This window comes from Pseudochaenichthys georgianus, chromosome 3, assembly GCF_902827115.2.
Source record: "Pseudochaenichthys georgianus chromosome 3, fPseGeo1.2, whole genome shotgun sequence".
Classification (NCBI taxonomy): Eukaryota; Metazoa; Chordata; class Actinopteri; order Perciformes; family Channichthyidae; genus Pseudochaenichthys; species Pseudochaenichthys georgianus.
The window spans coordinates 17,847,557-17,873,805 of NC_047505.1; the positions used below are offsets into that span (position 1 = coordinate 17,847,557).

General features: G+C 40.8%; 1 protein-coding gene across 2 annotated transcripts in view; it reads left to right on the forward strand.

The window, feature by feature from the left end:
* The window catches only part of LOC117463683 (C-myc promoter-binding protein-like), a 79,853-nt gene that overhangs the window by 22,344 nt on the left and 31,260 nt on the right, over window positions 1–26,249 (forward strand). For both annotated transcript variants that reach the window (XM_034106060.2, XM_034106071.2), the window contains exons 3-17: window positions 1,500–1,746; window positions 5,151–5,220; window positions 8,193–8,362; window positions 10,037–10,329; window positions 11,906–11,972; window positions 12,191–12,249; window positions 12,640–12,784; window positions 13,115–13,290; window positions 13,800–13,900; window positions 14,900–15,115; window positions 18,044–18,189; window positions 18,438–18,476; window positions 23,196–23,329; window positions 24,432–24,564; window positions 25,936–26,142. In XM_034106060.2, coding sequence (XP_033961951.1) covers window positions 1,500–1,746; window positions 5,151–5,220; window positions 8,193–8,362; window positions 10,037–10,329; window positions 11,906–11,972; window positions 12,191–12,249; window positions 12,640–12,784; window positions 13,115–13,290; window positions 13,800–13,900; window positions 14,900–15,115; window positions 18,044–18,189; window positions 18,438–18,476; window positions 23,196–23,329; window positions 24,432–24,564; window positions 25,936–26,142 — 2,203 coding nt within the window. The remainder of the gene's footprint in view (window positions 1–1,499; window positions 1,747–5,150; window positions 5,221–8,192; window positions 8,363–10,036; window positions 10,330–11,905; window positions 11,973–12,190; window positions 12,250–12,639; window positions 12,785–13,114; window positions 13,291–13,799; window positions 13,901–14,899; window positions 15,116–18,043; window positions 18,190–18,437; window positions 18,477–23,195; window positions 23,330–24,431; window positions 24,565–25,935; window positions 26,143–26,249) is intronic.

Consider the following 26,249-nt stretch of genomic DNA (forward strand, 5'->3'; position numbering starts at 1 on the left):
AGTTTGTGAGGTTGACAGTTACTTTTACCTGATTGTTTTCATCACCCAGACCGTCATTCTTTTACAGGGGTAGACATTAAGGGTAAGGGCCTGTGGAATGTTATTGTCACTGGCCCCACCATTGTAACCACTGGCCCGGAGCATTCGTCCAGAAAATCCACTAATAATGAAGAAAATGAACACATTTGTTGCAATAGTAATTCATGCACTACATTACTACATTGTACTACACCATTTGAATCATCAGTTCTTCCTCATTTTCCTCAATTGTTCATATTTGGTTTATTAAAATAATTATATTGTGGTCATTGTTAAAAAATGTCTGCTATTCTCATTATTATGAGTATTATTATTTGTATAATGCACTTTCTATCATTAGGAGTTAGACATGTAATGGCTATGTAATAGATTAGATTAGAACCTTCATTATCCTAAACTGCTGGGACTTTTCCCTAAAGCCAATACCTTTATTTTCTACCCTTCACTTAATTGTCAGCATAGGTGGGCATTGATGTACAGAGCCGACAGAAGACCTTGTTTATATCATCATATAGAAGCCAACTCCATCGATCAAGCCAGTGTGGCTGAAACGTTCTCTCCCTCTTCTTCTCATGCTCCCTGTCACTCTCCTTTAACTCCTCCGGTGACTTTCTTTTATTTGAAGATTGATTTTTGCCCGGCGCTTGGCCGGTTTCCGCTGGTATTAAAACATGTTGGCGAATGGTTAGGTGGCGAGAAAGTCTGTAGTGAAGGAGTGCGCTCTGCAGCAAACAGCTGTTTGCTTTTCACCCAACAACTACAACCGCCTCACAAAACGCTATGTTGTAGCTTTGATAAACGAAACAATTTAACTAAATTGCTTGTCAAAATACCAATACCACAGGACCATTTATAAAAAAGAAAAAAAAAAAGCCATATATGTAGTGGAGCGGGCAAGTTGAAAGTACGTTATGCTGCCCCGGGGTGTCTAAATAGTGCTTCTGGGCCAGCGGGCCATTGATAATGTCGAGCCCTGCTTTACCAGCTGATTTTATAATAACGAGTCACGTAAAAAAGCCGAATGCGCAGTTCATATTTCTTGTCATTTTCCCTTCAGTGCACTCGTCTGTCAAACACTTGCTTTCAGCTCTCATGTTGTTGTGTTATTGATTTCACAAGTGGCCCTGGGCTTGAAGTTGAGGAGACATCTTTGCACTGAGCTTGCCACTTGCCACTATAAACCCATCGATCGCTCTCTGTTTTTTCATGAATTGCATCAATTCTGCTTTGCAGTTTATGAGATGCAAAGCAGACATTAAGCTTAATCAACTCCTTCCTGTCAGCCACTGAAAACTGGGATAAACGCCCAACGTCGAACTTAAACTGGAAGCTGCGCGTAATTGGCTCAATGAGCCCACGACTGCATAATGTGCTGATTAACTCTCCATGGTAATCAAACTAATAAAGACTCAGTGATGTGGAGTTTTGTTGCCTCACTGCCGTGCTGTGCCCCCCCGCAGCGTGCTGTACGAGTGGAAGGAGCGCCTGAAGCCGGGCTGTCAGCTGATCCAGACCACGCCCTCCGGTCGCCCCGCCAACATCAGCGGAAACTCCTCCCAGCGCATCTACGTCACCTACCGCCGGGCCCCTGAGAGCCAGCCACACAGCGCGCTGGCCCTCACCGACATCTGCATCATCGTCCCGAGCAAGGGAGAGACGCCCCCCCACACCTTCTGCAAGGTGGAGAAGAACCTCAACAGCAGCATGGTGAGAGGCACAACTGTTACAACGCCACTTTTTACTTTTTATTTGGAGAGGTGTCCATTTTTAGCGTCTGCAATGAAGTAAGGATACAGAAGTAAACATAAAATATAGTTATACGTAGTGTGTGTGGTTTGCATACATAATCTTAATTTGACTGGATTGGAGTCTCCCTTAGTTCTGTAGTGTGAAAGCTAAAGAGCGCCAGTTTACTTAGAAGCTCAACCAACATGTAAGAAGTACAAGATGACATGGAGACTTTTTGCAATAACCATGAGTAAGCCAGACAAATACTGGCAGATTCAGCTCAACCATGGCGATTTAAAATGGTGGGGTCATGTTGGCAAGACGCAGAGCTTCTCTGAGTCTTTTGTCATGAAACTGAACTGTTGTGAAGGTAAGAGAAATGAGAAATAGGGTGCATCTCACCTGTTGCTTCTTTTTCCAATTAACTGTGGTTTTCAGTGGTTTGGTAAGAGAATTCAGCCCCTAGGTTACTCACTTAAAAACTGGCTTGTTCATTCAAGTATGGAAAATTGTGTAAAACCATCCTACATTGCCTACTCGGGTAGTTTTCTTATTCTGTGTGTTTATACTGCTGCAGTCTCCTTTTTGTTGTTGAGGGAAGTCCCTGAAGGCTTCTCTTGTGTTCAGTTAAATCATCACCTAGCGCTGCACGATTTGGGTAAATAATCTAATTGCGATTTTTCTGACAAAAAAAAACTTCCGTTGGGTTGCTTTAAAGTCAAGCTTCAGTTTAAGATTCACCCTGTAATAGATAACATGTGATGGAGCATTACTAACCTGACTCAGACGCTTTGTTTCACCAAACCATCTAAAGCTCCATTGGAAGCCATTTGGAAAGGGCAGGCAGGTGATTGGATCAATCTGTCTATCACCTTCTATCATGGGCCACTTCTGATTGGTTAACAATGGCTGGTACATGTGGAGCACAGCACTTCTGATTGGTGTGGATGACTGACACACAAGAGGAAAAAAATAAATAAATCGCAGGCTTTGCGATTTGATAATCGCATCATTTCAAATCGCTATTTCGGTTTAAAATCGATTAATCGTTCAGCCCTATCATCACCCACAATTTACTCTCAGACAAATATATCTTGGTATTTATAAAATTGTTGCAGTGACAGCTTTGTCTACATTTGGTATTTTACAACATCCTTTGAAAAATGATATGCGTGGCTTTACATGTGTCTGAAAACCACTGCAAGAGAAGTCAAGGATCCTACAATAAAAACGGTATTTAGCTTCACATTTTTCATTATGACTAATGTTGGAGCTTTGAAGATCAGTTTAATATTTCAGCACAGTCCTCGGTGCTTGCTTCATGTCCTGCCCCGAGTTGTGAAAGATTGATGGCAAGTTTGAGTTGCCGTAGAGCATCTTCCCCTCAGTGACTAATTGTTACAAACAAGATGTTTATCAGATGTCTCATCACTTCTCTCTACATGCTAATAGCTCAATGAGTGAAGCCTGTGAGATTAGTTGGTTTCAATGTGTAGGTTTAAGCTGTCGGCGGGGTAATAAAAGTATTTTACAGTTTATAGATAATTACACTGACTGGCTTTATGGGGTGTTTAATTGGATTATAAATGATAATAGACTGCTTTCGTGGACAAAGGGCTTTACTATTAACCTCCCTTTGCACACTGTCCTTCCCACACACACACAGTATGCCCAGTTCAGAGGAAAGGTTGCGAAAAGACCAAACCGCTTAGAAATGCTGCAGCGAAACACTTCAGCGGTGTGATTTTAAAAGCATCTCCTGCTTCTCAAGTTGCCACAGGCCCCTTTTAAAATGTAAAGCACATCACGGTTTAAACTGCCAATCATTTAGTAGAAAAGTCAGCTAGTGAAGTCAGTTAAAAAACTTTAAAACGCTTTAGAAGGAGAAAGGACAGGATCAGTTAATGAAATGGTGTCGTGATTAGAGATGTCCCGATCCGATCACGTAATCGGGGATCGGAGCTGATCACGTGATTTTCAAAAAATCGGGGATCGGGAGAAAAAAATCGGGGATCGGGATTTTTTTTTTTTTTTTATAAAATAGTTTTTTTTTATTTAATGTTACAAAACAAAAATGACCATGTTCACGTCTTAAAGTCATCCTGAGGACTTAGTTTTGGTTTAAAATTACACAACATCATGTATGTGTTGCTTTCTTTGGGCTTGTTTTCATAGACCTGGTTGCTTATTTCTCTGAAATCTGGCAACAGAGTGGGCGCAGTGTCTAATAGTAGCAGTACGCTAACGAGAGGCTACGTTCAGCTGGTGACTCGGGAGTCGGGACGGAGAAAATGTCAGGAGTTTGGAAGTATTATAAAATTGAAAGCGAAGGCAGTGTAACAGCCAGATGCAATGTTTGGAAGGCGGAGGTTCCGCGTGGTGGAAAGAACAGAGCTACGTTCAACACGACCAATCTAATACGCCACCTGAGAAACAAACACCAACAACAACACGGCGAGTACACAGCGGCCACTCCGGTAACGGCACTGAAACAACCGACACTTTCAGAGACTTTTAAAAGGAAAGAGAAACGGCCCCAGAACAGTGAAAAGGCCAACAATAACAGCCAAGATAGCTGAATTCATCGCGTTGGATGACCAGCCGTTATCTGTTACCTTTTTTTTCTCTTAATGCATTGCATAAAGATCGGATCGGGAAAAATCGGTATCGGCAGATTGTCAAAATCAAATGATCGGAATCGGATCGGGAGCAAAAAAAGGTGATCGGGACATCCCTAGTCGTGATAATTAGTGATTTCTCTTATTAGAGATGACACCAACTCTTTGACGTAACCATACGTTTCTTTAAGATGCACAAGGGTCAAGATTTCAGGAATCTGCTGCTTAAACATATTCGAATACATTTATTTTTGAAACCCTGGTAAGGGACAATAAGCAAGCATGCACTTTGTGAAATGAATATGTTTGTTTGTTTTATGCTCTGATGGATAATACTGTATTTGCATCAGGTTTCAATCCTCTAATTGTTTTTATAAAGTAGAAAATCAGTCTTATCTGACTTCTTGTTAGTTGTAAACATTCCAAATATGTTGCTCCTTCCACCAGGAGCCCATGCAGCAAAAACACAATTTACCACATGTTTAGCATTTTAAAGCGGCTTTACATACAAATCAACCTAAATGATCCTTTCAAAACATCCAACTGACATTGTTGTGTGTAGTTTCATCACCATATCAAGATTAATTCCATTTTTGTATCAGAGAAACTAGACAATGGCTTCAAATTTGATTCAACTTGGCACTATTATTATCCTCTATTATTATGCTCTATTATTATCCTCTTGTTACTGAATGGCCCTAAAGTGGCGTGTGTCATTCATCACAAACACCACGCTAACTGTTTCTGTTGCTCTCTTGTTTCCAGTGGGGCTCCTCTGTCTACCTGTGTTATAAGAAGTCTGTGGCCAAAACCAACACAATAGCCTACAAAGCAGGTAAGCCCTCCTAACCCTATAACTGACACTGCACGCAGATCCAAATACCAATATACAATACAAAATATCAGATAACCATGTTGTGTGCAAAAAAGGTAATCTTCCTTTAGTCACACTTATTCTGCCTGTATCAAATCAGATCAAGTTTTATTTATATAGCACATTTATAAACGATTTTTGGTCGAGCCAAAGTGCTGTACATATAATAAAAATAGCCTACAGTAGAGACACTTTACAGCAAATACAACAGCACAGATTGTTCAGAATATCAGTATGAGAAAAACGACACCCTCTGTCCTTAGACCCTCACATCGTACAAGGAAAAACTTCCAGAGAAAACTCACAGTTTAAGGGGAAAAACATGTTCCATGGGAGAAACCTCGGGGAGAGCAACAGAGGACGGATCCCTCTCCCAGGACGGACAGACGTGCAATAGATGCCGTGTGTAAATCGAAGAGATAATACATTTTACAGCATATAGACTGAATGTTAGGAAATGCATGTGTCTGTAATAAGAAGATGAATCCACGAGGATGTCGGCTACAATCCTGTGGAAGCCATCAGGGAAGCAGCATGACGAGACCCAAGGCAGGACCGCAGAGACAGGTTCAGCCACGACCCGAAGTCCACGACTTCATCCAGAACTCAGGATGGAGGACCCAAGACACAGGACTACAGCAAGAGGATCAGCCTCGACTCCGGACCCCGACGTAGATATAGATACAAAACAAGAAAAAAGATTTGGCAGGGTTAATCGGAACAAGAGAATACACAGACACAGACAGAGAGGGGAAAGGTCATTGGATAAAAGTTATTCTTGATAACCCTCTAGAAAGATCTCATGAACTTCCCCACTCAATCTATCAAGACCCGAGCAGTTCTATTAGATATAGGATAAGAAACGGAGAGAGGGAGCACAACAACCTATCTCTTCGGCCTGTATGACCATTGGATAGTCGTACATGTGTTTTTTGTTGCATTAGAAGAAATGTGGACAAGTTGTTCTAAAAAATAAGCTGATATTGAAACAACAACTATTTCTTGCATTGACACTTATTAACTATATTTGTTGCAGCTGTTGTACAAACGTCTCTAGAGTCTTCCACAGAGTGAACTGGCTGTATGAGGACATTCTGATTCAGCTGGGCTTGCAAGTTTGGGCTTGTTGAAGCATGTTAATGCCTCAGATTTAGAGATGAGATGAGCCTCTGCACACCAATATTCTTCTCATAATTAAGTTCAAGGTGTGCCCTAAATGTAATGGTATTATGAGGCTTATTTCACATTAAATCCATTTGACTTTTCAATTTCAAACACAGCTGACAGAAGATTGTCAGTGTGTGAAAACACTGTTGGCTCTGTGCGGCTGTGTTTGGCTCGGGCTCAGATTGGCTGGCTGAGGTTTTGTTGTACATATCTTGAAAAATGCAACAGACTGTGAACGGAGCGATCCTATCTGTTTCTCACTTTGCACGAGTCCGCTCACACAAATTACCTTTATTTTCTACACTTGAGGCCAGGAAGAATTACGCAGACATCAAGGTTTGAGTAAAGACTAATGTTAACAGTTTGAGCCAGAACTGAGCAAAAATACATGTTGGTTGGTTGGGGGATACGTGGACATATTGTAGTGTGTGCACATTTAACCTTAGAGTAGTGCCTACAGCAGACATTCCTACCTTTTTACATTGTTTCCCTTTTTGAACTCAACACTTTAAAGTGTCTTTAATTATTTAACAGATACTTTTCCAAATCCACATGAGCCGCTCTTCACATTGCATATATTAGATTCACCACACAGAACTTATTAAAAAAGGAGATATGTAACTTTTAAAGCTGGTTAGCCTGTTCTTCTTATTTATTTTCTCCAAAACACCCCAGGAGCCAATGAAAGGAGTTGCATTTTCATCAAAACAACATTATGATTGTTGTGTTAACTGCACATACGAGGCCACATTGCCTCCTTTGAACACTCACAAGCCATGTCCCCTTTTGAAAGGGGCCATGCATTGCTTATTTCAGATAAAAGGCACCAGGCCTTTGTTTTAACCACATAATATATTCTCTGTACTAGCTCCAAAGAACAACGACACAAGTGTCTGCTACTGTTGATTACTGTATTTTTAAGCCAGGTCAAAGCATTACTTAGTAAAACATTTTGCACCGTTTTTTGTCACATGTGTTGTGCTTGTACAACACTCCTTTTGTCAAAATGTAACTGGTAATGTTACTGCTCGGGGTCGCTTATCACTAAACAAAATGACACTGCCGTAGACAAAGGTAGTGACCCGAGTCTCTGCATTAGCTTTTCGAAATCTGATGAATATTGTACAAAGCATCATAGTTTTAGTTGCTGACACAGCAACTGGTGTTTATTTGTTCCCTCTGTGGGGCTATTAATGTAGCTGCGCACTTGCAGGTGTTTTCATGATGAATATTTGTGGCTAAACTCTTAGTGAAGTGTTTAAAAATAAAGCCTAACAGTCCATCCTTACAACTGAAAGTGTGAATGTGCACTAACAATCTTTCAACATTTATGGAATTAACTTTGTTATTAAATATGGTAGAGAACAGTTTGAATGTACGCAGTAAAACAATGTTCACAACACAAACTGTTTTCTAAAGTTTGTGTTTGTTAATGATGCTTGTAGAATCAATGAGCCAAAGTTAGACAAAGCACAGAGTTAAGAAAGTTCACAAATAAAATCTCTTCTTCATTGTTTCTCATTTGTGTCTGCTGACGGTGACTAATGACCCAAACGCCTGATAATCGAGAAGTAATTGCTTGTTAGAAAGCCGGGAGGTTCTATTGAAACTCTGACTCAATAAAGTACATTATCAATGTGATTATGATGGATGGAACTTGTTTCGTTTCTTTTTAAACTCTGTGGAAATTCAGCTGGCATATAAATCAGCTCCTAATGGTGATCACAGGGGGATTAATTGAGTTCTCTGTTATTTTCCTGTCCCAGGTTTATTCAGCAGATATCCAGAGGAGGACTATGAGTCATTCCCTCTGCCAGAGTCTGTCCCTCTCTTCTGCCTTCCAATGGGGGCCACGATTGAGTGCTGGCCAGCGAACACCAAATACTCCCTCCCCGTGTTCTCCACCTTTGTCCTCACCGGTTCCTCTGGAGAGAAGGTAAAGTGGATAAATGGATAAATACACACTTCTGTTCTACTTTCTTTCTCAGCCTGAAGAATACCAAGTATCTCAGTGGCAGTGTCAGACAATAAAGGCTGCGAGTGACTGCCAGTGCCAGTTAGACCACATCAACAGACTTTAACTGCCATCTATACAGCTGATATAACCACAGACCAACGCTCTACAGTGTGGCATGACAAAGCCAAAATACACTGCATGCCCTAAGGGAAAGTGGGTCAGGCATCCATGTTGACTCAGTCAGGTGGAAAAACTTCTAGTGTTTCTTTTTGTAGGATAAGCCCATTTGTAAAAAATAAACCCACAAATAATGTAGCACATGTATAAACACTAACTATGTTTTCACATTTACCTCCCATTCTCCTGTGCTCGAGGATAAACTGACTACAATTTCACAAAAATATCTTAAAGGGTGATTATGCTTCTGCACAGATACATGTTTGTGTGAATATACGCAGGACAGGTGGTATGTGGCAAAGGGTTACGCACACATCTCACAAATATCAACATGTGTAGTGCCGGTCAGACCCTTCAAACACGCTGATGGTTAACCCAGCACTCTATGGGGAAGTTTTCCAATGTGATTTCCTCAACAGGTTGGCTGGCCGGCTGTTGTGATTGGTCAACTGCTTTGATATGTCCCGCCCTTTAACCACGTACAATTTGAAGCCAATAGAGCTGTAAGTGTTAGATTGTAGTGTCACTATGTCGCTAAAGTAAACAAAGGAGTCCAATCGAGTTACTTTGGTTTGTTTACGACGTTCTGAAAATTCCTTATTTTCAGATTTCTTCTATGTTTTTGTCCCACTCATCTGTACATCCATAGGAGCTGGGAACATTTTGTAAACTGACTCACACAGGCCGCCAGCTGATAAGCTTTTTTGCCCACAGTTGGCACTCAGGGTATTGATGTTCAGTAAAGGTTAAACAGAGGTGCACTGTGCTTACTTTATTTCTGTGCTCATCGATGTTTTCATCTGTCTATTCGGGCCGGGAATATTCAGAGGATGGCTAGAGGAGTCTGACTGTTTGCTCCTTTTTTAATATTAGTTCATTCGATGGATGTAGCAGTTGCTAAAGGAATATTCTGGATTGTTCTCATTTCTTCAAAAGGCTGTTTAAGGTTCCAGACATATTTTGAGAGTTGAAGTGAGAATAAGAATTAGGTAAAAGTTAGTCGTTTTGGTCTGTGTTTGTGTGTGTTTATACATTACAGCTTCTATTAGCAGATTAATAAGCATATTGGCCACTATTTAGATGTATGTATAGCTTTGTAACAATGAGACGCAGCATGGCTTTACATTGCTTAACAATCGCGCTTCTATTGGCTAGCGCTCAAACTGATTGTACGTGATAGGCTAAGGGACGGGACATCTTTAAGCGGTTGACCAATCACAACAGAGCCGGCCAGCTAACCAATCAGAGCAGACAGGGCTCTGGTTTCAGACAGAGGGTGAAAAGAGGTGCTGCAGCACAGGCAGTATGAGAAAAATGAGCTTTTTGAACATTAAAGCATGTAAACATGTCACAGTAGAGACACTACATTCACAAATTAAACCTGAATTGGAGCACAATAGGGCCCCTTTAAGTTGTACTCCATACGGTGATGTGATACGTGTGCAGATGCTGAGCTGTGTATCCGACATGTTTCAGGTGTACGGTGCCGCCATCCAGTTCTACGAGCCCTTCCCCCAGGTGTGTCTGACTGATGTGCAGCGCTCCCAGCTGGGTCTCCTGAGTCCAGATCCAGTACCACCAGCCTCCTCCAGCTGTACGGAGACATCCACCAGCACCACCAGCAGCCCGGCCAAAGCCCAATGCTCCGTCTACACCAACAAGTGCATCTGTCTGCTTTCCCACTGGCCCTTCTTCGACGCTTTCCGCAAGTTCCTCACATTCCTATATCGCTACTCCATCTCCTGCCCTCACGCCCTGCCCATCGAGAAGTAAGCTCTCTTTCTTATCTCTTGATTTTTATGCTTTTTTTCCTGCTAAAAGTGATTTTTACACATTGTTCTTTATCAAGTTGCAAAGTGTGGGTGAAGTCACTAGTTCCAGATTAGTCACATTCTCCATTTCCATTATAGATGTTTAATTAAAAGAAGTCTTTAATGTAACTCAACCTAGAGAAACGTCACTCTCCCAGATAATGAACAGTCATAAAGGTTCATTTTCTAACCACTACTCAATAAGGATTCATTGATTGTTTTAACCAGGACACATTTGAACCCAAGTGATTTGATATTTCCTGCTGAAATGCACCCTGGGTGTTGTAGGTAACTGTACCCTCCATAACCGTGTCTTTTTTAATACAGTTTTTCATATTTTGTATATGATGGGGAGAGTTAAGTTCAGCTTTTTAGAACTTTGAGTCACGTAAAATGATCTTTAGGAAAAATGAATTAAATAATTCAATGAATTAAATGAATGAATTCATCTTTCAATTCTGGAATCAAGTACCGGTAGCTCTTATCATTATCATTTCACAACTCTGTAATCTTTTCTGACAATATATCCTCTGTTTAATGTTGAAATGTCTCTAAAGTCATATTCTGACAGGATTTAAATCAAAGATGAGCTCAGGTGATATTAAAAGCTCCCCCAACCCCCTCGAGAGAAATAAATTCAGTTTAAATGGAACTCACGACAGAAATATTATTTATTCCTTGACAAAAGCGCATCATTCTTTAACAGCAAATTACCACACACTGTCAACCTTACTAAATCAAAGGAGATATTATCAATATGTGATATGCAGAGGTACGGACAGCAAAGCCTTGTGTTTAATGCTGATGTGCTTCTATCTGTACACTAGGAACATGTCTGTGCTTGCTAATGTCCCAGATAGTGTAGCAATACACCAATTAACTAAATAGGTCCTGAAAGCAAGTTGTTTGAGGTTGAATATTTACTTTACCACTCTGGTAAGGTGAATTAACAGAATATATTTGACTGCTGCTCGTAACTCTTAGGCTTCCCGACTTTAAGAGGTGCTTTGACTTATCATTCGAACATTAGCTGCCTGTAGCGGCCAGAATAATAATGAAATAAAACAGATAATTAACTTAAAATAACACTGCCACTGAGGCAACAGTTAGCTAATCTTACGCAGGGCAATGATCCAAATGCAGTCAGTAATCTCCGTTGGTGCATGATCCAATATCATTAACAAGAGAAAAATGAACATGCTTCCTATCTATTCCTTTCCTTAAGCCTTTCCTATGGCTTTCCTTGTGGCTTGAATCACCCTTTTAAAAAAACATGTGCCTACTAGTGCGCTACCCCCACCACCACCTGTCCCCAATATGTACAATTACACCAGGGTCCTAATCACCCAGTGCCCAAACATGCCCTCAAAATAAAAGCATAACAACTCCTTTAACTCAATTAAATAACAACACTAAATAATAATACATTCACTTTAAACAGATACAACAAGTAAATAAATACATGTTTAACTATGAATAATATAAAGCAATATATAGCTCCAACACTGCACATTATTCTTTGTTTCCCCCACAGGCACATCTCTCATTTTATGCACAAAGTTCCCTTCCCTTCCTCTCAGAGGCCTCGCATCCTGGTGCAGGTACGTTTGGCTCGCAGGAGGCATGTATTGTTTGCTGCATATGGCGCATGTGATAAATAGCTATTAATCATTCTGCAGACAGTGGTGTTGTTTTCATACATTGTTTACGAATGCCTGCAGGGTGCCGATTCTTTCCTCCTTTATGGAGGAATATTAAATGATTCAGTGCAGGCATATTTTGTTGGGTTGGTTTATCTCACTCTCCAGCTTTTCTGCAGCTTTCCCCTCATGACAGCCTGATGTTGAGCCAGCCAGTGTCTTCTCCCTTACCGCTCAGGTAAGAGCCGCTGCACACACGTCTTCTTGTTGGATAATGCAATTTCTAACTGACTGTCACAAGGATGCACTGTATGAGCTATATATGGTTAAGCATAGTTCAGATCTTGTATTGATTTATAAGACTGTTAGTTGTATGAAACATTTTCAATTAGAAAGCACAGGTAGATCTTATATACTGTATATTATAATTTTGAGCTGCCCTCATACACTTAAAAACATAATTCATCGAATACCAATATTAGATTTCCAATTCAACAATATCTTTTTAGTATTTTTTTCGACCCCATAATCTGTTTAATGGCCACAATGAGTTAAAACCTGTAGTAGTTTCTTCTGGCTGTATCTGGAACATTTTTATTTCATTTTGTTTTGCACATTTGTGTCGTAGCGGTGGTCGATTTTCCACGCTGCTCCAGAACCTCGGACCAGAGAACGCCGTCACCCTGCTGGTGTTTGCCGTCACTGAACACAAGATCCTGGTGCACTCGTTACGCCCCGCCGTGCTGACCAGCGTCACCGAGGCTCTGGTGTCGGTAGGTTCCTCTCTTCAGCTTCAGACGGGGGGTCGTTTTCTATCCTCTCACCTGTTAGCGTTAAACTCTTAATGCAGCCATGCCCCTCATTACTTTTGTAAACTCCAGCTTTTGTATTTTTAGTAACTGCTGCACTTTTTAATGTTCCTTATGTTTTTATAGTCACGGAATTTGTCACTATCAGTTGGTAGCGGCTTAAGTCATAAACTGTGTTTTGTGGTTATTGTCATCCTCAACTAATATATTTACCTCATGTTCTTTTCTCTGCTAACCTGAATGTTGAGATCTTTGAAATGAGCCCTTTTTTATGTTTTCCATCCTCTTCCTCAGATGATCTTCCCGTTCCACTGGCAGTGCCCGTATATTCCTCTGTGCCCACTGGCGCTGGCTGACGTATTAAGCGCCCCCTGTCCATTCATCGTAGGAGTGGACTCCCGCTACTTTGACCTTTATGACCCCCCACCAGATGTGAGCTGCGTGGATCTGGACACAAACACCATCTTCCAGTAAGCCCTGAATGCACAACCTCCCATTGTTGCTGCTATATTATTTATGTGAAGGGTGATATCTGTAAAAGAACAGTTTTGGATACTCGGTTGCCTTCTCATGATGCAAATGAAGTGGGATCATAGTGTGAGGGATTAACCTCAGGGCATTAAGCCGCATATACTGTAGGCTGTACGGCGCTCTTAGTTTAGAGCTCAACATTGTTTCCTTTGCTGCATATTTTTTTACAAACCACAAAACTGCCAGTTCACGAGTTCTAACTTTAGAGGCCAGACCGTTTTCCTGGAGTCTGGGTGAGAATGGTTATTTTTCTAGTGTCAGGCTTGTTTTAATATGAAGAGAATGCATAAGGCCTCATGTAAGGTCAGTTATGGTTCACATCATTTTTTCTGGCCTCATTACCAGTCAAACAGCATTAGGGTGGTCTCCCCCCCGGCCCGCCCGCTGTTCATGTTGGTTCTGGCCTCTCAGCCTCTCCACAGCTCACTGTGTGCTTCTCCTTTACCAGCAATGAAGATAAGCGAGCCCTCACGTGGAAGATCCTGCCAAAAAAAGCCTGTAAAAACCTGATGAATGTGCTGAGCAGTCTCCACCAGCAGCTGGTCGACGGTGAGTTCTGATCTGATAAAACTAAAACACATTAGAGCATCGGTAGTCCTTCATGTGTGGCAAAGTCGAATTCAGCAACCTTTTCCATTCACCTGGTTTTCAGTTTGTGTTCAGTTCAATAAAAGGTTGCGGCTGTAAAAAGAACTGGGTTGTCATTCCGTTGCGTTCTCGGGAACACGATACTTGAAGAACTACTGGAGGGACTTCCTTTTACATTTTGCACTACAATTGAAATGGACCTAAAGGATGAACTGATGAGATTTTGGTAGCCAAATATCAAAGGTCACTGTGACCTCAAAAGCTATTTTTTTGCCCAACTCAAGAATTGATATGCCAAGTATAACAATTTCACACAAATAACTTATAGGACAACATTATAAAGTGATTATTTAAGAATTAAAGTGACAGATCCTCACAGATCGTTTAAAGCTTTATTTATCATCTTTAGTTTCAGTCCATGCAATTTGTTCTCCATTCAAACTACTGTTCTGCTCTCTAATCCACTCATTGAAATATGAATAATCCCATAATGTCCTTTAATTACTACTCTGTGGTGCTGATTGTATTTCTTCCAACTTTCTCTGCTCCTCTAAGAGCTTGCTCCCGAAGAGATCATGAAACCTGCTGCGTATCGAGCCGCAGAAATTGAGTAAATTAATTTCTGATTCAGTGAAGTGAAAATCTACCCACTTTCTGATGGATATTGATAGGCCTGGCAGAGATTTGAGTGGAGACATTTAAGCCCCATGGATCTACTTGAGTTTATTTTTTCTAATGATGTAAGCCTTACCCTTATTTGCTAATATGAATACTAACTTACTTAAAGCAGTGCTCTGGTGTAAGAACCTTCAATTCAAATCCTTTGATCGTAAAGACTCCACCCAAATGCAAAAGATGGAACAGCAGCAAAAGTGATGATTCAACCATTATGTTGACATGTAGAGATTCTATTACAGTTTGTAGTGATGGCTGCTGATGTATTTCCTCTTCTGTCTTTAGGTCAGCAGCGTCCTGACGGGCTGCTGGAGCTGAGCATGAATGATTTGACAGAGCTGAGCTGTGGTAAGAGCCTCCACACGCTGGAGCTGGAGATCCAGGAAGCCTTTCTGCGCTTCATGGCGGCCATTTTGAAAGGCTACCGCTCATTCTTGCGACCCATCACCCAGGCACCTTCTGAGAAAGCGACGGACGCCAGCTCCCTCTTTGACCTGCAAGGTATCTGGAATAATGTCACTTTGACCACTTGTAACCAACACTTTGGGTCACTTAACGTAACCTCGGTTCTTTGATAACCTGCAGTGCAGAGGAAACGGCGCGAAAATAAATGCATCTGTAAACAGATGGTTTAAGCTTTACTGTTTTATTCCAGTAATCCGAAGAACTTGTTCTGTCAAGCGAAATAAAGCTAGTCCACAACAAACTCCTGCTTGGTACAAATATTGGTTCATCGTGAATAAACAATAGAAAGCCCATAATCACTGCATGATTTAGAAGCTTTGATTATAGTCATTCGAGCAAAACATAATCAGAAGGAGCTTTGGCATGTTTTGACAGCCCTCCTTGTGCACACAGATGATAATTGAATGTAGGAAGATGACTTGTAGTTCCAAGATCAAGAATAAACTTTCATGCAAGGACTTGACAATACATTTCAACAGAAAGACATCTGTTTCGGAAAATATTTTTCTGATTATACTTATACAATATATATATATGTCAGTCAGTCATGTTTGGTGGTATAGCTCTGTATACAATACAGTATAATGTCTGAATTGGCTCTACAGGCCTGCATCTCCTTGAGAAATATCACACCAGTCTTTTTTAAACATCTGGAATTCACTTAGAGCTTCTCATGTACCTCAGTTCCCGAGGGTCATGTCTAAGTCAAAGTTATTGGAGAAAAAACTGTGCTGATATTTACTTAAATAATCGAATGAGTTACTGATTTAAATGTTAAAATAGCTAAGGGGAGAAAAAACAGTTTGAGTACAGGACATTGTAGACGGATCAAAATATTTGAACCTTAATTGTTAGTTTGCTCCACTTTCATCATAATTTAGGCTTCAGCCACAACTATGAAGTTACAGTTACAGTCCATAATTAGCGCTTATGTGTCTTTGAATACATAAACTAAAAACTGCGTCATATGTAGCTCCTTCCTCTCTACAGCTGGCCAGCTTCAGAGACAGATGGCGTTGTTTAATACATGAGTTCTCATAAGTGTCCATCCTCAGCTCTGAGTAAACACACACAGAAAGTGTTTGGGTAGGGAGGTTTGAGGAGTTGTTGGATGTTCAAGGCTGCTGGCAGACTGAAGCTTAGTCGGTTAGCGCCGCAGCTGCTAAATGCTCCCGAGGCCCGAGTGTGGCCTCTGGATGGGAGCCCGTGAAAGCAGGGTGACGTCACAGCTGAATTGAGTTGGGGAGAAATCACGGAGGATAGCTGTTGCCAAGGTCGTGTCCAGTGCGAGTTATATGATACAGCAAAAGGAATGGCTGCAGTACATTACATAATGACTGGAGGAAAGATGTAACTGCTGCTCGTGCATCATGTTTATGAACTCCTGACCGTTTTTTCGGATCTATAACAACAAAATTACACGGGGTGTTAATGTGCCGGTGTAGATTTCCCTGCGGCCCCGTAAAAATCACAGTTTCCTCCATCATGTGATTAAAGTGTTTTCAGTCGTGACTTTATTAGTGTGTCATACAGATTGTGTCTGCAGTTTCTTTTAGCTTCACAAACTGTGGTTAATGTTGGTATAGGTGTGTGTGCATCCATTAGCGTCCAAGGTCAGAAATAATTAAAGGGTGACAAAAAACTTAACTTAATACTGGACCTTCGGTGCTCAACAACTACGGTATGGGTTTTTGAGTTTTTTGTTGCCTTAATGAAATGATGAGTATTATATATACTGGGCTCCTCTGTTGATGTTTCAAACATCGTCATTAAATTATTGAGCGGATGTTCACATTTAAACACATTACTGAAACGTGTTGCTGTCCACGTTGGCATACAAGTTTTCAATTCTTAAAGTGAAATCTTGACCTTTATAGAAAACAAATGCACAAAACAATTTCACCTCATGGTTTTGTGGTTTTAGAGCCGTCTCATTCAATGTAGAGATAATGTATATAAAGTTTAAAAGCAGATACTAAATGTCATTTGAGATGAGATGGTTTTGTCAACCAGTAATCATTAGTTATTTTTTCAGTTATCTGTTCAGTTTGTCTTTTTGAAATCCTTTACAATGTTAATTCTCAAATATGACTCGGATCTTGTTAGAAGGTTCATTGTAGTCAGTGTCGATGTTTAACAATCAAGCACTGGGTCCTTGTGGGTTGTTGTTTTGCGGTCTCAATGTTTTTTTTAAGATGTAACTACATAATTGTGGCTAATTGCCATCATTATTTAACATTTACATGTTATATTTACGTTTACATTTTTTACACTGTATTCAACTTACAGTGATTCCTTCCAAGAAAAGGAAAACTCTTTAACTCTTTGTACCCGCAATGTTTCAACCCGCAAATGTGAGGACATTTAACCTACGTTTGAATTTTTTTATAAATAATTCATTACTCAACTAATCATTGAAGCAATAAATAGGACATTAAGAGGGATCGCGAGAGTGTTTTTAGACTCTGCTGGCAGTAGGGACTCGGATCAGTTGATGGTCCAGCTGCCAGTGTCAGGACTAAAATATTTATCAGCTTCAGGAAGTGTTCCTCTGCAGCGTTGGCCGTCAGGGTTTGGCTTCCACCTCTGTGCTGTCGGCCAGTAGTCATCCATCCTGCTTTCAGTTTAAAACTATTAGTCTGTTTGGCTGCTTTCAGGATCTGTGACGGAAGCCATTCACCACAATGTTGTACATCCCAAATCAGCCATTAGACTAATACAATGTGTTGGCTTGCCTTAGCGAACAAAGACCCTTCTATAGGACGATGGAGTTTTTAACCACAAAATCATACACATCTATACCTTTTACCAGTAGATTAAAGTCGAAGTATGTTCAAAAAAACTTGCTACTACATTATAAATGATCTTTTAACCGGTCAGCACATTAGAAAAGAAAAGAAGTCTCAGCAATGAAAGATCACTTTTATTTGTAAAAAAGCTAACCCAACGTGTTTTTGTCCCCAGGGTTCTTAAAGAGCCGGGACCGCTCCCATCAGAAGTTCTACTCGCTGATGACCAAAACGCAAATGTTCATCCGCTTTATTGAGGAATGTTCTTTCGTCAGCGACAAAGACGCCAGTCTGGCCTTCTTCGACGACTGTGTGGACAAAGTAAGTGTGTTGGTTAATCACACAGCACAAACTGCATATTTTTGTGTTCATTTGAATTACATTCAACTTCTCACAAAAACCTTCAAATCATCAATGGCAGTTTCACCAGGCTGCTTTGCTTTGTGCTCCACTTACCAAAGTATTAATACGGTCCACTCTTCTGTGTTACTTCACATGTGATGAGCCGAACCTTTCCTTTCCCGATTTCCTGAGTTTCTCTTTCTCTTTCTGCCTCTGTTTGCGAGCAGCTCTACAATTCCGAGCGGTGTGCAGACAAAGCAGGCAAGGTAAGATTATAGTTATTTGGTTTTCAATTCTCACCTATTGCGTCTACATTTTGTTCTCGGATGGAGGATTTGTGCATGGTGCGTGGTCCGAGAGTTCCTTACGATCCAAGCTGTCACCTTCTTAGATCTTTCCATCTTTAATCATAATCTGAATTTTCCCCATCTATATCAAGTTTGCTGAGGCAGCAGTTTGTCTTGAAACTGCAGCTCCATAGAAAATCCTTTTCTGCCCTAAATGTTTCACGACTGGCTCGAGTAAGGGCTTTTACCGCTTCAGTGGGTTGTGTAGAGCTAATGGAGCTTGAAAGTAGTTTTTTTACATTCCCTGGACTCATATCCTTCAGAGTGACGGTATGAAAAGCATCGGTGTATCCTCTTTGCTGCTCTGGGAGCATTTGCTTAGTGTGACCTCATGTCCTCACATAGTAGTGTTTCTCCATCAGTGTGTTTTTGTGCTGCAGGGTTACACTCCAAGTGTTTGCAGTCTTAAAGTCCACCCAGTCACTCGGTTCCCCAGGCACGTCTGTGGGTCTCTGGTTCTACAGGTGACGTTTGCAACAAACTCTGAAATAGACTCAGCTGTCCTTGGGGGGTGGGGGGGGGGGGGTGTAATTGAGACATAACGGAAGTGAACGCAGAGGCCAGCGTCCACAGCCTCCCCTGCTTGTGTGTCAGCTCCACGGGCCATTACATTCTCCAACTGTCGTTCTGCACTGTGCCTGGTATACATTATCCACACACACACACACACACACACACACACACACACACACACACACACACACACACACACACACACACACACACACACACACACACACACACACACACACACACACACACACACACACACACACACACACACACACACACACACACACACACTGTTTCTGTATTGCTTCAAAGTTATTAAGCAGACACTGTTTAACTGAGCATCCCGGAGAGCTCCCTGTTAATGAACTGAATGTTGTTTTTGAGACACAAACAAGATGATCCCGTCCAACCTGGCTGCGTTTTTTGTTCTTCTGCTGTTTGAACCGACAGCAGAGACAGATTGCTGCCGTTATCTTCACAGCTGTCTCCAGTCAATGTGGAGCAGTGTAGGTTGTCTACAAAAAATGTAATGGTGGTACAAAAAGACCTCCTACTAGCACACAGGTATAAATGACATCATATTCGCTATGTGGGGGCGGCTGCTGAACTCTCTGTTATCGTGCCTATATTATAATGAATTAGACAATCTGTTGTACCTCTGGTGTGTTCTGGGTCTGTTTCCAGAACATCTCCACGATGAGGGACCCCTTAGACCAGGGGTGGGCACCTTTTTCCTCTGAAGGGCCATTTCCATGTTTACAACATCCTCAGAGGGCCGTACACATTATTGATGTCACATAAAGACACATAAAGACCCAGAAGTAGTACTGTAACGTAGCATATTATTTTCGATGGCGTTATTGACTGTATGATCAGAATGTCAGATGAACAGATCGCCACTGGGCTCACAACTAAAGACACAGCCACGCAAAAACTGCGGCATGTGTACGGCTCCTTATGGGTACAATTTCTGAAGTGCCGGAGCGGCATTCCGGTGCTCTCCGTCAGAACTACACCCATGTCAGACAAGACATATACCACGTTAGGCTCGTGTTGTGTTCAAGGAACCTGTCCTTGGCCAGGAAAAACAGGCACTCGCTTGTTTAATTATTTTGCGGCCTAGATTTTTAAAATTATTTTTTTGTTGCGTGTGTTTATAAATTACCTCGAGGGCCGTACCAAATGGTCTTCCGTACAAATACAATCAGCGCTTGTAGCTCTAAAGCACTTCTCAATTTATGATGCTTCCCGGCATGACCCCTCATATTTTATATCCACCATAAAGTTGATCCTCCTGCTTTAAGATTCACTTGCTGTACAGAATGTCTGATCTTTCAGCAAACTGCAGTAAAACGTGTGCAGTAGCTCCAAATGTCAGTGATGATGGGTGTCGTCCATTGTGCTCACTGTATTTCATTTTGTCATCTTGAGCGTTTCTTTCTGGCACCATTTCATAAAATCTGAGCACTTTTCAGACCATTAAGCAGCAATAACGTGTTGTCCTCTGGAGACGTTCTGCTTTCAACTTCACTTTGAATACATGTACTACTCTCTTGCCTTTTCAAAGGATTCAATACTACTAGAATGTCTGTATAGTAATATTGACAATGGTGAAAGAAAGCGTAAACATTTACTTAAGGAAGGGTTATAAAACTAGTAAAAGCCATGCCATTTACTTAAAGGGGACCAATCATGCAAAATGCACTTTTGTGCGTCTTTTATACATGCATATGTGTCCCCGGTGTGTCAGGGAACTCACCAAGTGTCAGAAAATACAACCCCCTCTCTTTTCCTCTATACCCAAATCTCTAAAAACAGGGCTGCAACGGATCTGATACAGACTGATCCAGATTTGAATTATTTTCTACGTCACAAAAGTGGTGCTCCGCCTATATGGGCAACTCTCCACCTGTCAGGGGAATGAGAGGTTGGGCCACGGCCGGCCATTGTTGCTCGAAAGCGCTGGAGACGCTGTAGTACATATGCCAGGCACGTAGGTGGCGTTGTAGTCTGCCACAGAATCAGCCCCTGCAAAAACAGGGCCAAAAAAGAGCAAATAGAGCGAAATGAGGCATGGCTAAAATGCATGATCTGTTTGGTATTTAAAAAAAAAACATGTTTTATATAGGTATGGCCCTACAATATATTATTCAGATATAGCATGATATGACTTTGATATGATATGACATGAATTTAAGTAAAGTAATCATTATGCAGAATGGGCCATTTTAATTTATTACACTTTATTTTATCATATGTATTGATGAATTATCAACCGTTATTACTTTATTGTTGAAGCTGGTAAACGTAGGGCTTTTTAAAATTCCAATATTCTACGATTTAGTTTATGAATTTCACCAAGGGCTCAATATAGTGTTATCAATCATCAGAATGTACTTGTGGATTATGTTTTGTAATATTAATATAAATCTGCAAAGTAACTAAAGGTAATAAAGGATTAAAAAACGAATATAAATCAAATATATTTGCTGCTGTGTTGCAGTGACATAAAGTTATAAATAATCAGAAGTGGAAATACTTTATTAAAGTACCTCACAATTGTACAATATTTATTTAAATATACTTAGTCACTCTCCACTACTGTATATTGATAAATCAGTTGGTCATTGAGAGCTGGATTACAGTAACTGATCTGGTGTAGTTGCTGCATAAAAGTAATAATAAAATAATAATAATGTATATATCCACAGGACATCATGAGTCTTTTTTCCGCTTCTCTGTACAAAAGCAGATATCAGCAGCAGAACAAACGTGCTGCTCACACACTGGCACAGCTCCCTCGAGGTGCAGATTTAAATGTATGGAGTTGACACACAGTGACTGGACAAGTGACCTATTGATCCGTCCGTATAAATCCTCCTTGCGATGTTTAGATTCTCACAGCTTCTGACATGTCTGCTCTCCCTTTACTTTAAATCAATCAAACCCTGTTATTCCCTCACACGTAAAAAGCCACACAACGATCTATTGATAATGGCTTATTTTAATTTATAGTTTGGCTCCCCATGTTTGTCTTTTAAGATAACTTACAGTATATCTGATGTTTTACTGATGCCGTTGCCAAAATGATGGGACCCTCAATGTATTGTTTGTTGTATCAAGGGGCCCTATTGTGCTTTTTGGGGTTTTCCTGTTTTCTGAAAAGGCTAAAATCTTAAAGTGTCCTCCAGAGGGAGTTTCTCTCCCACACACTCACCCCTTGAAACACCTCCATTGGAGTCCTTTGTTTTCTTTCTCAACATAGTGACATCACTATGTAACACTTGCGCTTCTATTGGGTAGCGCTCCCACACATTGTAGGGAGCTGGTTTCAGGCAGAGTTGTGAAAAGAGACTCATACAGGCAGCATGAGAAAAATAAAGACCTTTTTGAATATTAAGGTCAAGGTAGAGGCACAAAAGAGAAATATGAACCTGAAAATTGCAAAAATAGGCCTCTTTATAGTATTGTCTGCTATACTAGAAAGAAACTTTTGGGGTGTTTTTCTTCACAACCAGTGACATTTTCTCAAACAAGAAGTAGCAATAGTGGCAAAGTCTGCTGCAATAAACATTTGATGGGTAATGCTGCTTTAAATACCTACAGTACAGTATGTGTTTTCTGCAGTACATGCTACCTTCTGATTTACATTTGACAGTGCTGGATAATATGTACATCTGTTAAAGTGTAACATAAGTAATTGTATATGATTTGGCATAATATTGCACTGTAAGAGAAAAGTGGAGGAAATAGGGGCTAGTGTCGTTGTTGTGTGGGCTGCAGAGTGAGTTTATAAACTAGAGTATAGGAAGAAAAAGGGAAGCGTCAACTCGGTCACCTGCTGTCACCTGCTGTCATGCTCCCTCAGCTCTCCCAGTCACTCAGTCTGTCGAAATCCTGCTATCAGGGTGACGGATACAAAGCTGTTCTAAAATGATGTCAGTAAAAAAGAAAGAAGTGTTTTCAGAAAGGTGAATTAGTCTGTGTTAGGCCAAATACCCTCCATGCAGACACTGAAATATGTATTACAGGGCATAATGTTAAGCTCGGTGTTTGCCTCAGCTCTGTTGATGAAGGGTGCCAGCGCTCAGACGTCTGTTCATGTTTTTACGCTCTGTTCTGCAGGTGGACGCTGACAGGCCGGAGGAGAGCCGGCTGATAGAGATTGATGAGTCTCAGCGCAGCGAGCACACAGTCTTCATCACGCCTCCAGAGCTGCCCCCCCTGCCTGAGGGGGAGGAACATCCACTCTGCTACAGGTGAGAACTCTACCATTAGGACACACATTTCAACTCAAACAGGGGAATACATATAACATTTCTCACTGGCTGAAGTACATTTACTCAAGTACTTAAGTAAGATTTTTAGGTTCTGTACTTGAGTATTCCTCATGTTGTGCTTCATTTGTTTGATAATGCATCACTTATAAGTAATATGATAAATATATTCTATTAAAATGTGCATTTCTACCTAATATAATGTTTTGTACGTTAAGTGTGATTTAATGCTGATACTCTTATATACTCAAGTCAAAGTCAGTGAATATTTCTAAACTGTTGTAATGTTATTTTTATTTATGTAAAATGTATTAATATTAGTTTTCGTCTTCTGATTTTTCTTTAGTTTTTTTATGTTTAGGATTTCTTCTTTGTTGACCTGGTAATGCAACTAAGCTTTAACAGATGAAAAACCAAAATGATTATTTTTATGATTATTATTATTAGATCGACCTGTCACATGAATCATGTGCAAAGCCTGTGATTGAATTATTCATCAGGCTCATTTTATTTATTAGACAAGTTGTAAACGTGCTGATTTTAGTTTCAATCAATCAAAGTTTATTTATATAGCCCAATATCACACATTTGGCTCAGTGGATGTTACAGTTTGTACAGAATACGAATACGACACCTACGTTTCATATCCCTGCATAAAACCAACTGAATACAGCAGGAGAAAAACAAAAAACAATAATACTTTGCTTTGATGGTCTCTGATTAAATACCAGCAGGAGTCCAGTTCCCTCGCTGCGACCAACATCTGATCGCTGCTGCTGGACTGTGTGGCTCTGAATATGTGCTATTTGTATTCTGCATTCATTTCGCACTAAATAATTTATTCCAAAGACTTTTCAGAACCACTTAAGTTAAGCTCCCCTAAAAATACATAATGACGAACAGCTTTCCAGAATATATAATCAGATCTCTTTGAAGATAATTACAAGCAGACTGTTTTTATGATCACTATAACCTGGAAAGGAATCTTTTATTGTTAGACAATGCCAACAGGAACATCGTTTTTATTCTCATAGACAAATCTGTGCCTGCAGTCATTAATGTGTGAATGTATGTTCTCCGTCAGGTACGATGGCTTCCCAGTGTTAACTCTTGACCTGTTTGACCCTGTGGAGGGCCTGCGGACCCCCTCCTCCCGCCTCACTGCCAAGCAAAGCTGTCCCACTAGCCCTGCCCCCATGTTCAGACGCACCAAGCAGGTCAGCGCCGCAGTAAATCACTATCTCAATGATTTATTGATTTAGGTTCTGAGCTCGTGATCTTCTGCAGGGTTACCTGAAATTTGAGAATCCAGCATAAATAGATAAGTACCTTGATCAGAACCAGAAATCTTTATTTATCCCAAGGATGGTTAGGTTTCATGATAGTTGATCCATTTTAGAATGAAATAAATAAAGAATAAATGAAGAAACTAAAGGTATTTAAATAAACATAAGAAGTTAATGTAAAATGTTCAATAAAACATATACAAAAGTAGATGATATAAGAAGTTACATAACATTTGTGAACAATGTATGAAAATATATAAAAGTATACTAGAATACATACAGTGGCGTTTTAGTATTAAAGGTCACATGTCATGGCCATTTCCACTGATCATAATTCCATTGTTGAGGTGTCTACTAGAATAGATTTATACTGTGCAATTTTCCAAACTCTCATTGGTTCCGCATACAGCATCTCTGTAAAGTATGTGTATTCACTCTCTCCACTAAACGGCTCGTTGCAGCTCTTGCCCCCCCCCTCCCTGTGAGCCCAGTGTGCTCCGATTAGTCTGGACCAGTCGGGACGTTGTGAATCGTGCTAAGCTCCGTGGAGGTGTGATTTCCTTGTTTAGCGATACACAGCTAAACTCACCCTGAGCACACACAAAGTCACAGCCGAAGTAAAAACAATAAGTGTGGCTTGATATTGAGTAAGAAAAAGGTTGATAAACGCTGTGAGAATGGGTCTGCAGAGAGGATTTCGCCGCGATCCCAACTGTCTGTTATCAGCCTGCAGCAGGGAGGAGAAATCAGCTGAGCTGCCTGCACTGAGTGTGTGAGGAAGTCCGTGGATTGGTCAATTTGGACCAATCAGCGGGGGCTTAACGTAACGGCTCCACGGATTGGTCCATTTCGTTCCGGGGAGGACATGACATCATGATGTACCCGGAAGAATCAAATGGACATTGACGTATCTCCAACGAGGCGTTTTGGGGAGGCATTTTCTGTTTTAGAGTTTTACTCGCTACAGGGTGTACTTTGAGGGTTTTGACTCTGCAGACCGTTTACATGCATAAAAACCTTCATAACACACAAGGGGACGGGCAATAACCGGAAAAGCATGACATGTCACCTTTAATAAGATATACGTGCTTAATTTCACAGCTTAAAGGGTTAATCAGTCTACACTAGACAATAAAAACAACAAGCTTAGGAAATAGTGGTAAGAAAATGTATATTATTCTCTAGGTGTTTGTCGAAGATTTAGAAATAGATTACATTTTGGATAAACATTGTCTCCAACACATATCCATGAGCCAGATCTGTAAAATACATTATTTCCCTCACCCTCCTCTTCATCCACAGGAGATCAAAACAGCCCAGAAGATAGCCAAGAAGTACTCGTCCATCCCTCAGCTGTGGTCCAAGTGCCTGCTCCGTCACTGCTACGGCCTGTGGTTCATCTGCCTGCCAGCGTACGTCAAGGTGTGCCACTCCAAGGTTCGGGCACTGCGCACAGCCTATGACGTCCTCAGGAAGATGCAGGCTAAGAAACTGCAGCCACCTGATGAGGTGCCAACAGATTTGTACTATTTCTGACAGTTACAACAATCTTTGCACTCATTTTAAATCAACAGTTTTGTTGAGGGTCTATTTGTTGAGGTTTATTTCTCCCTGTT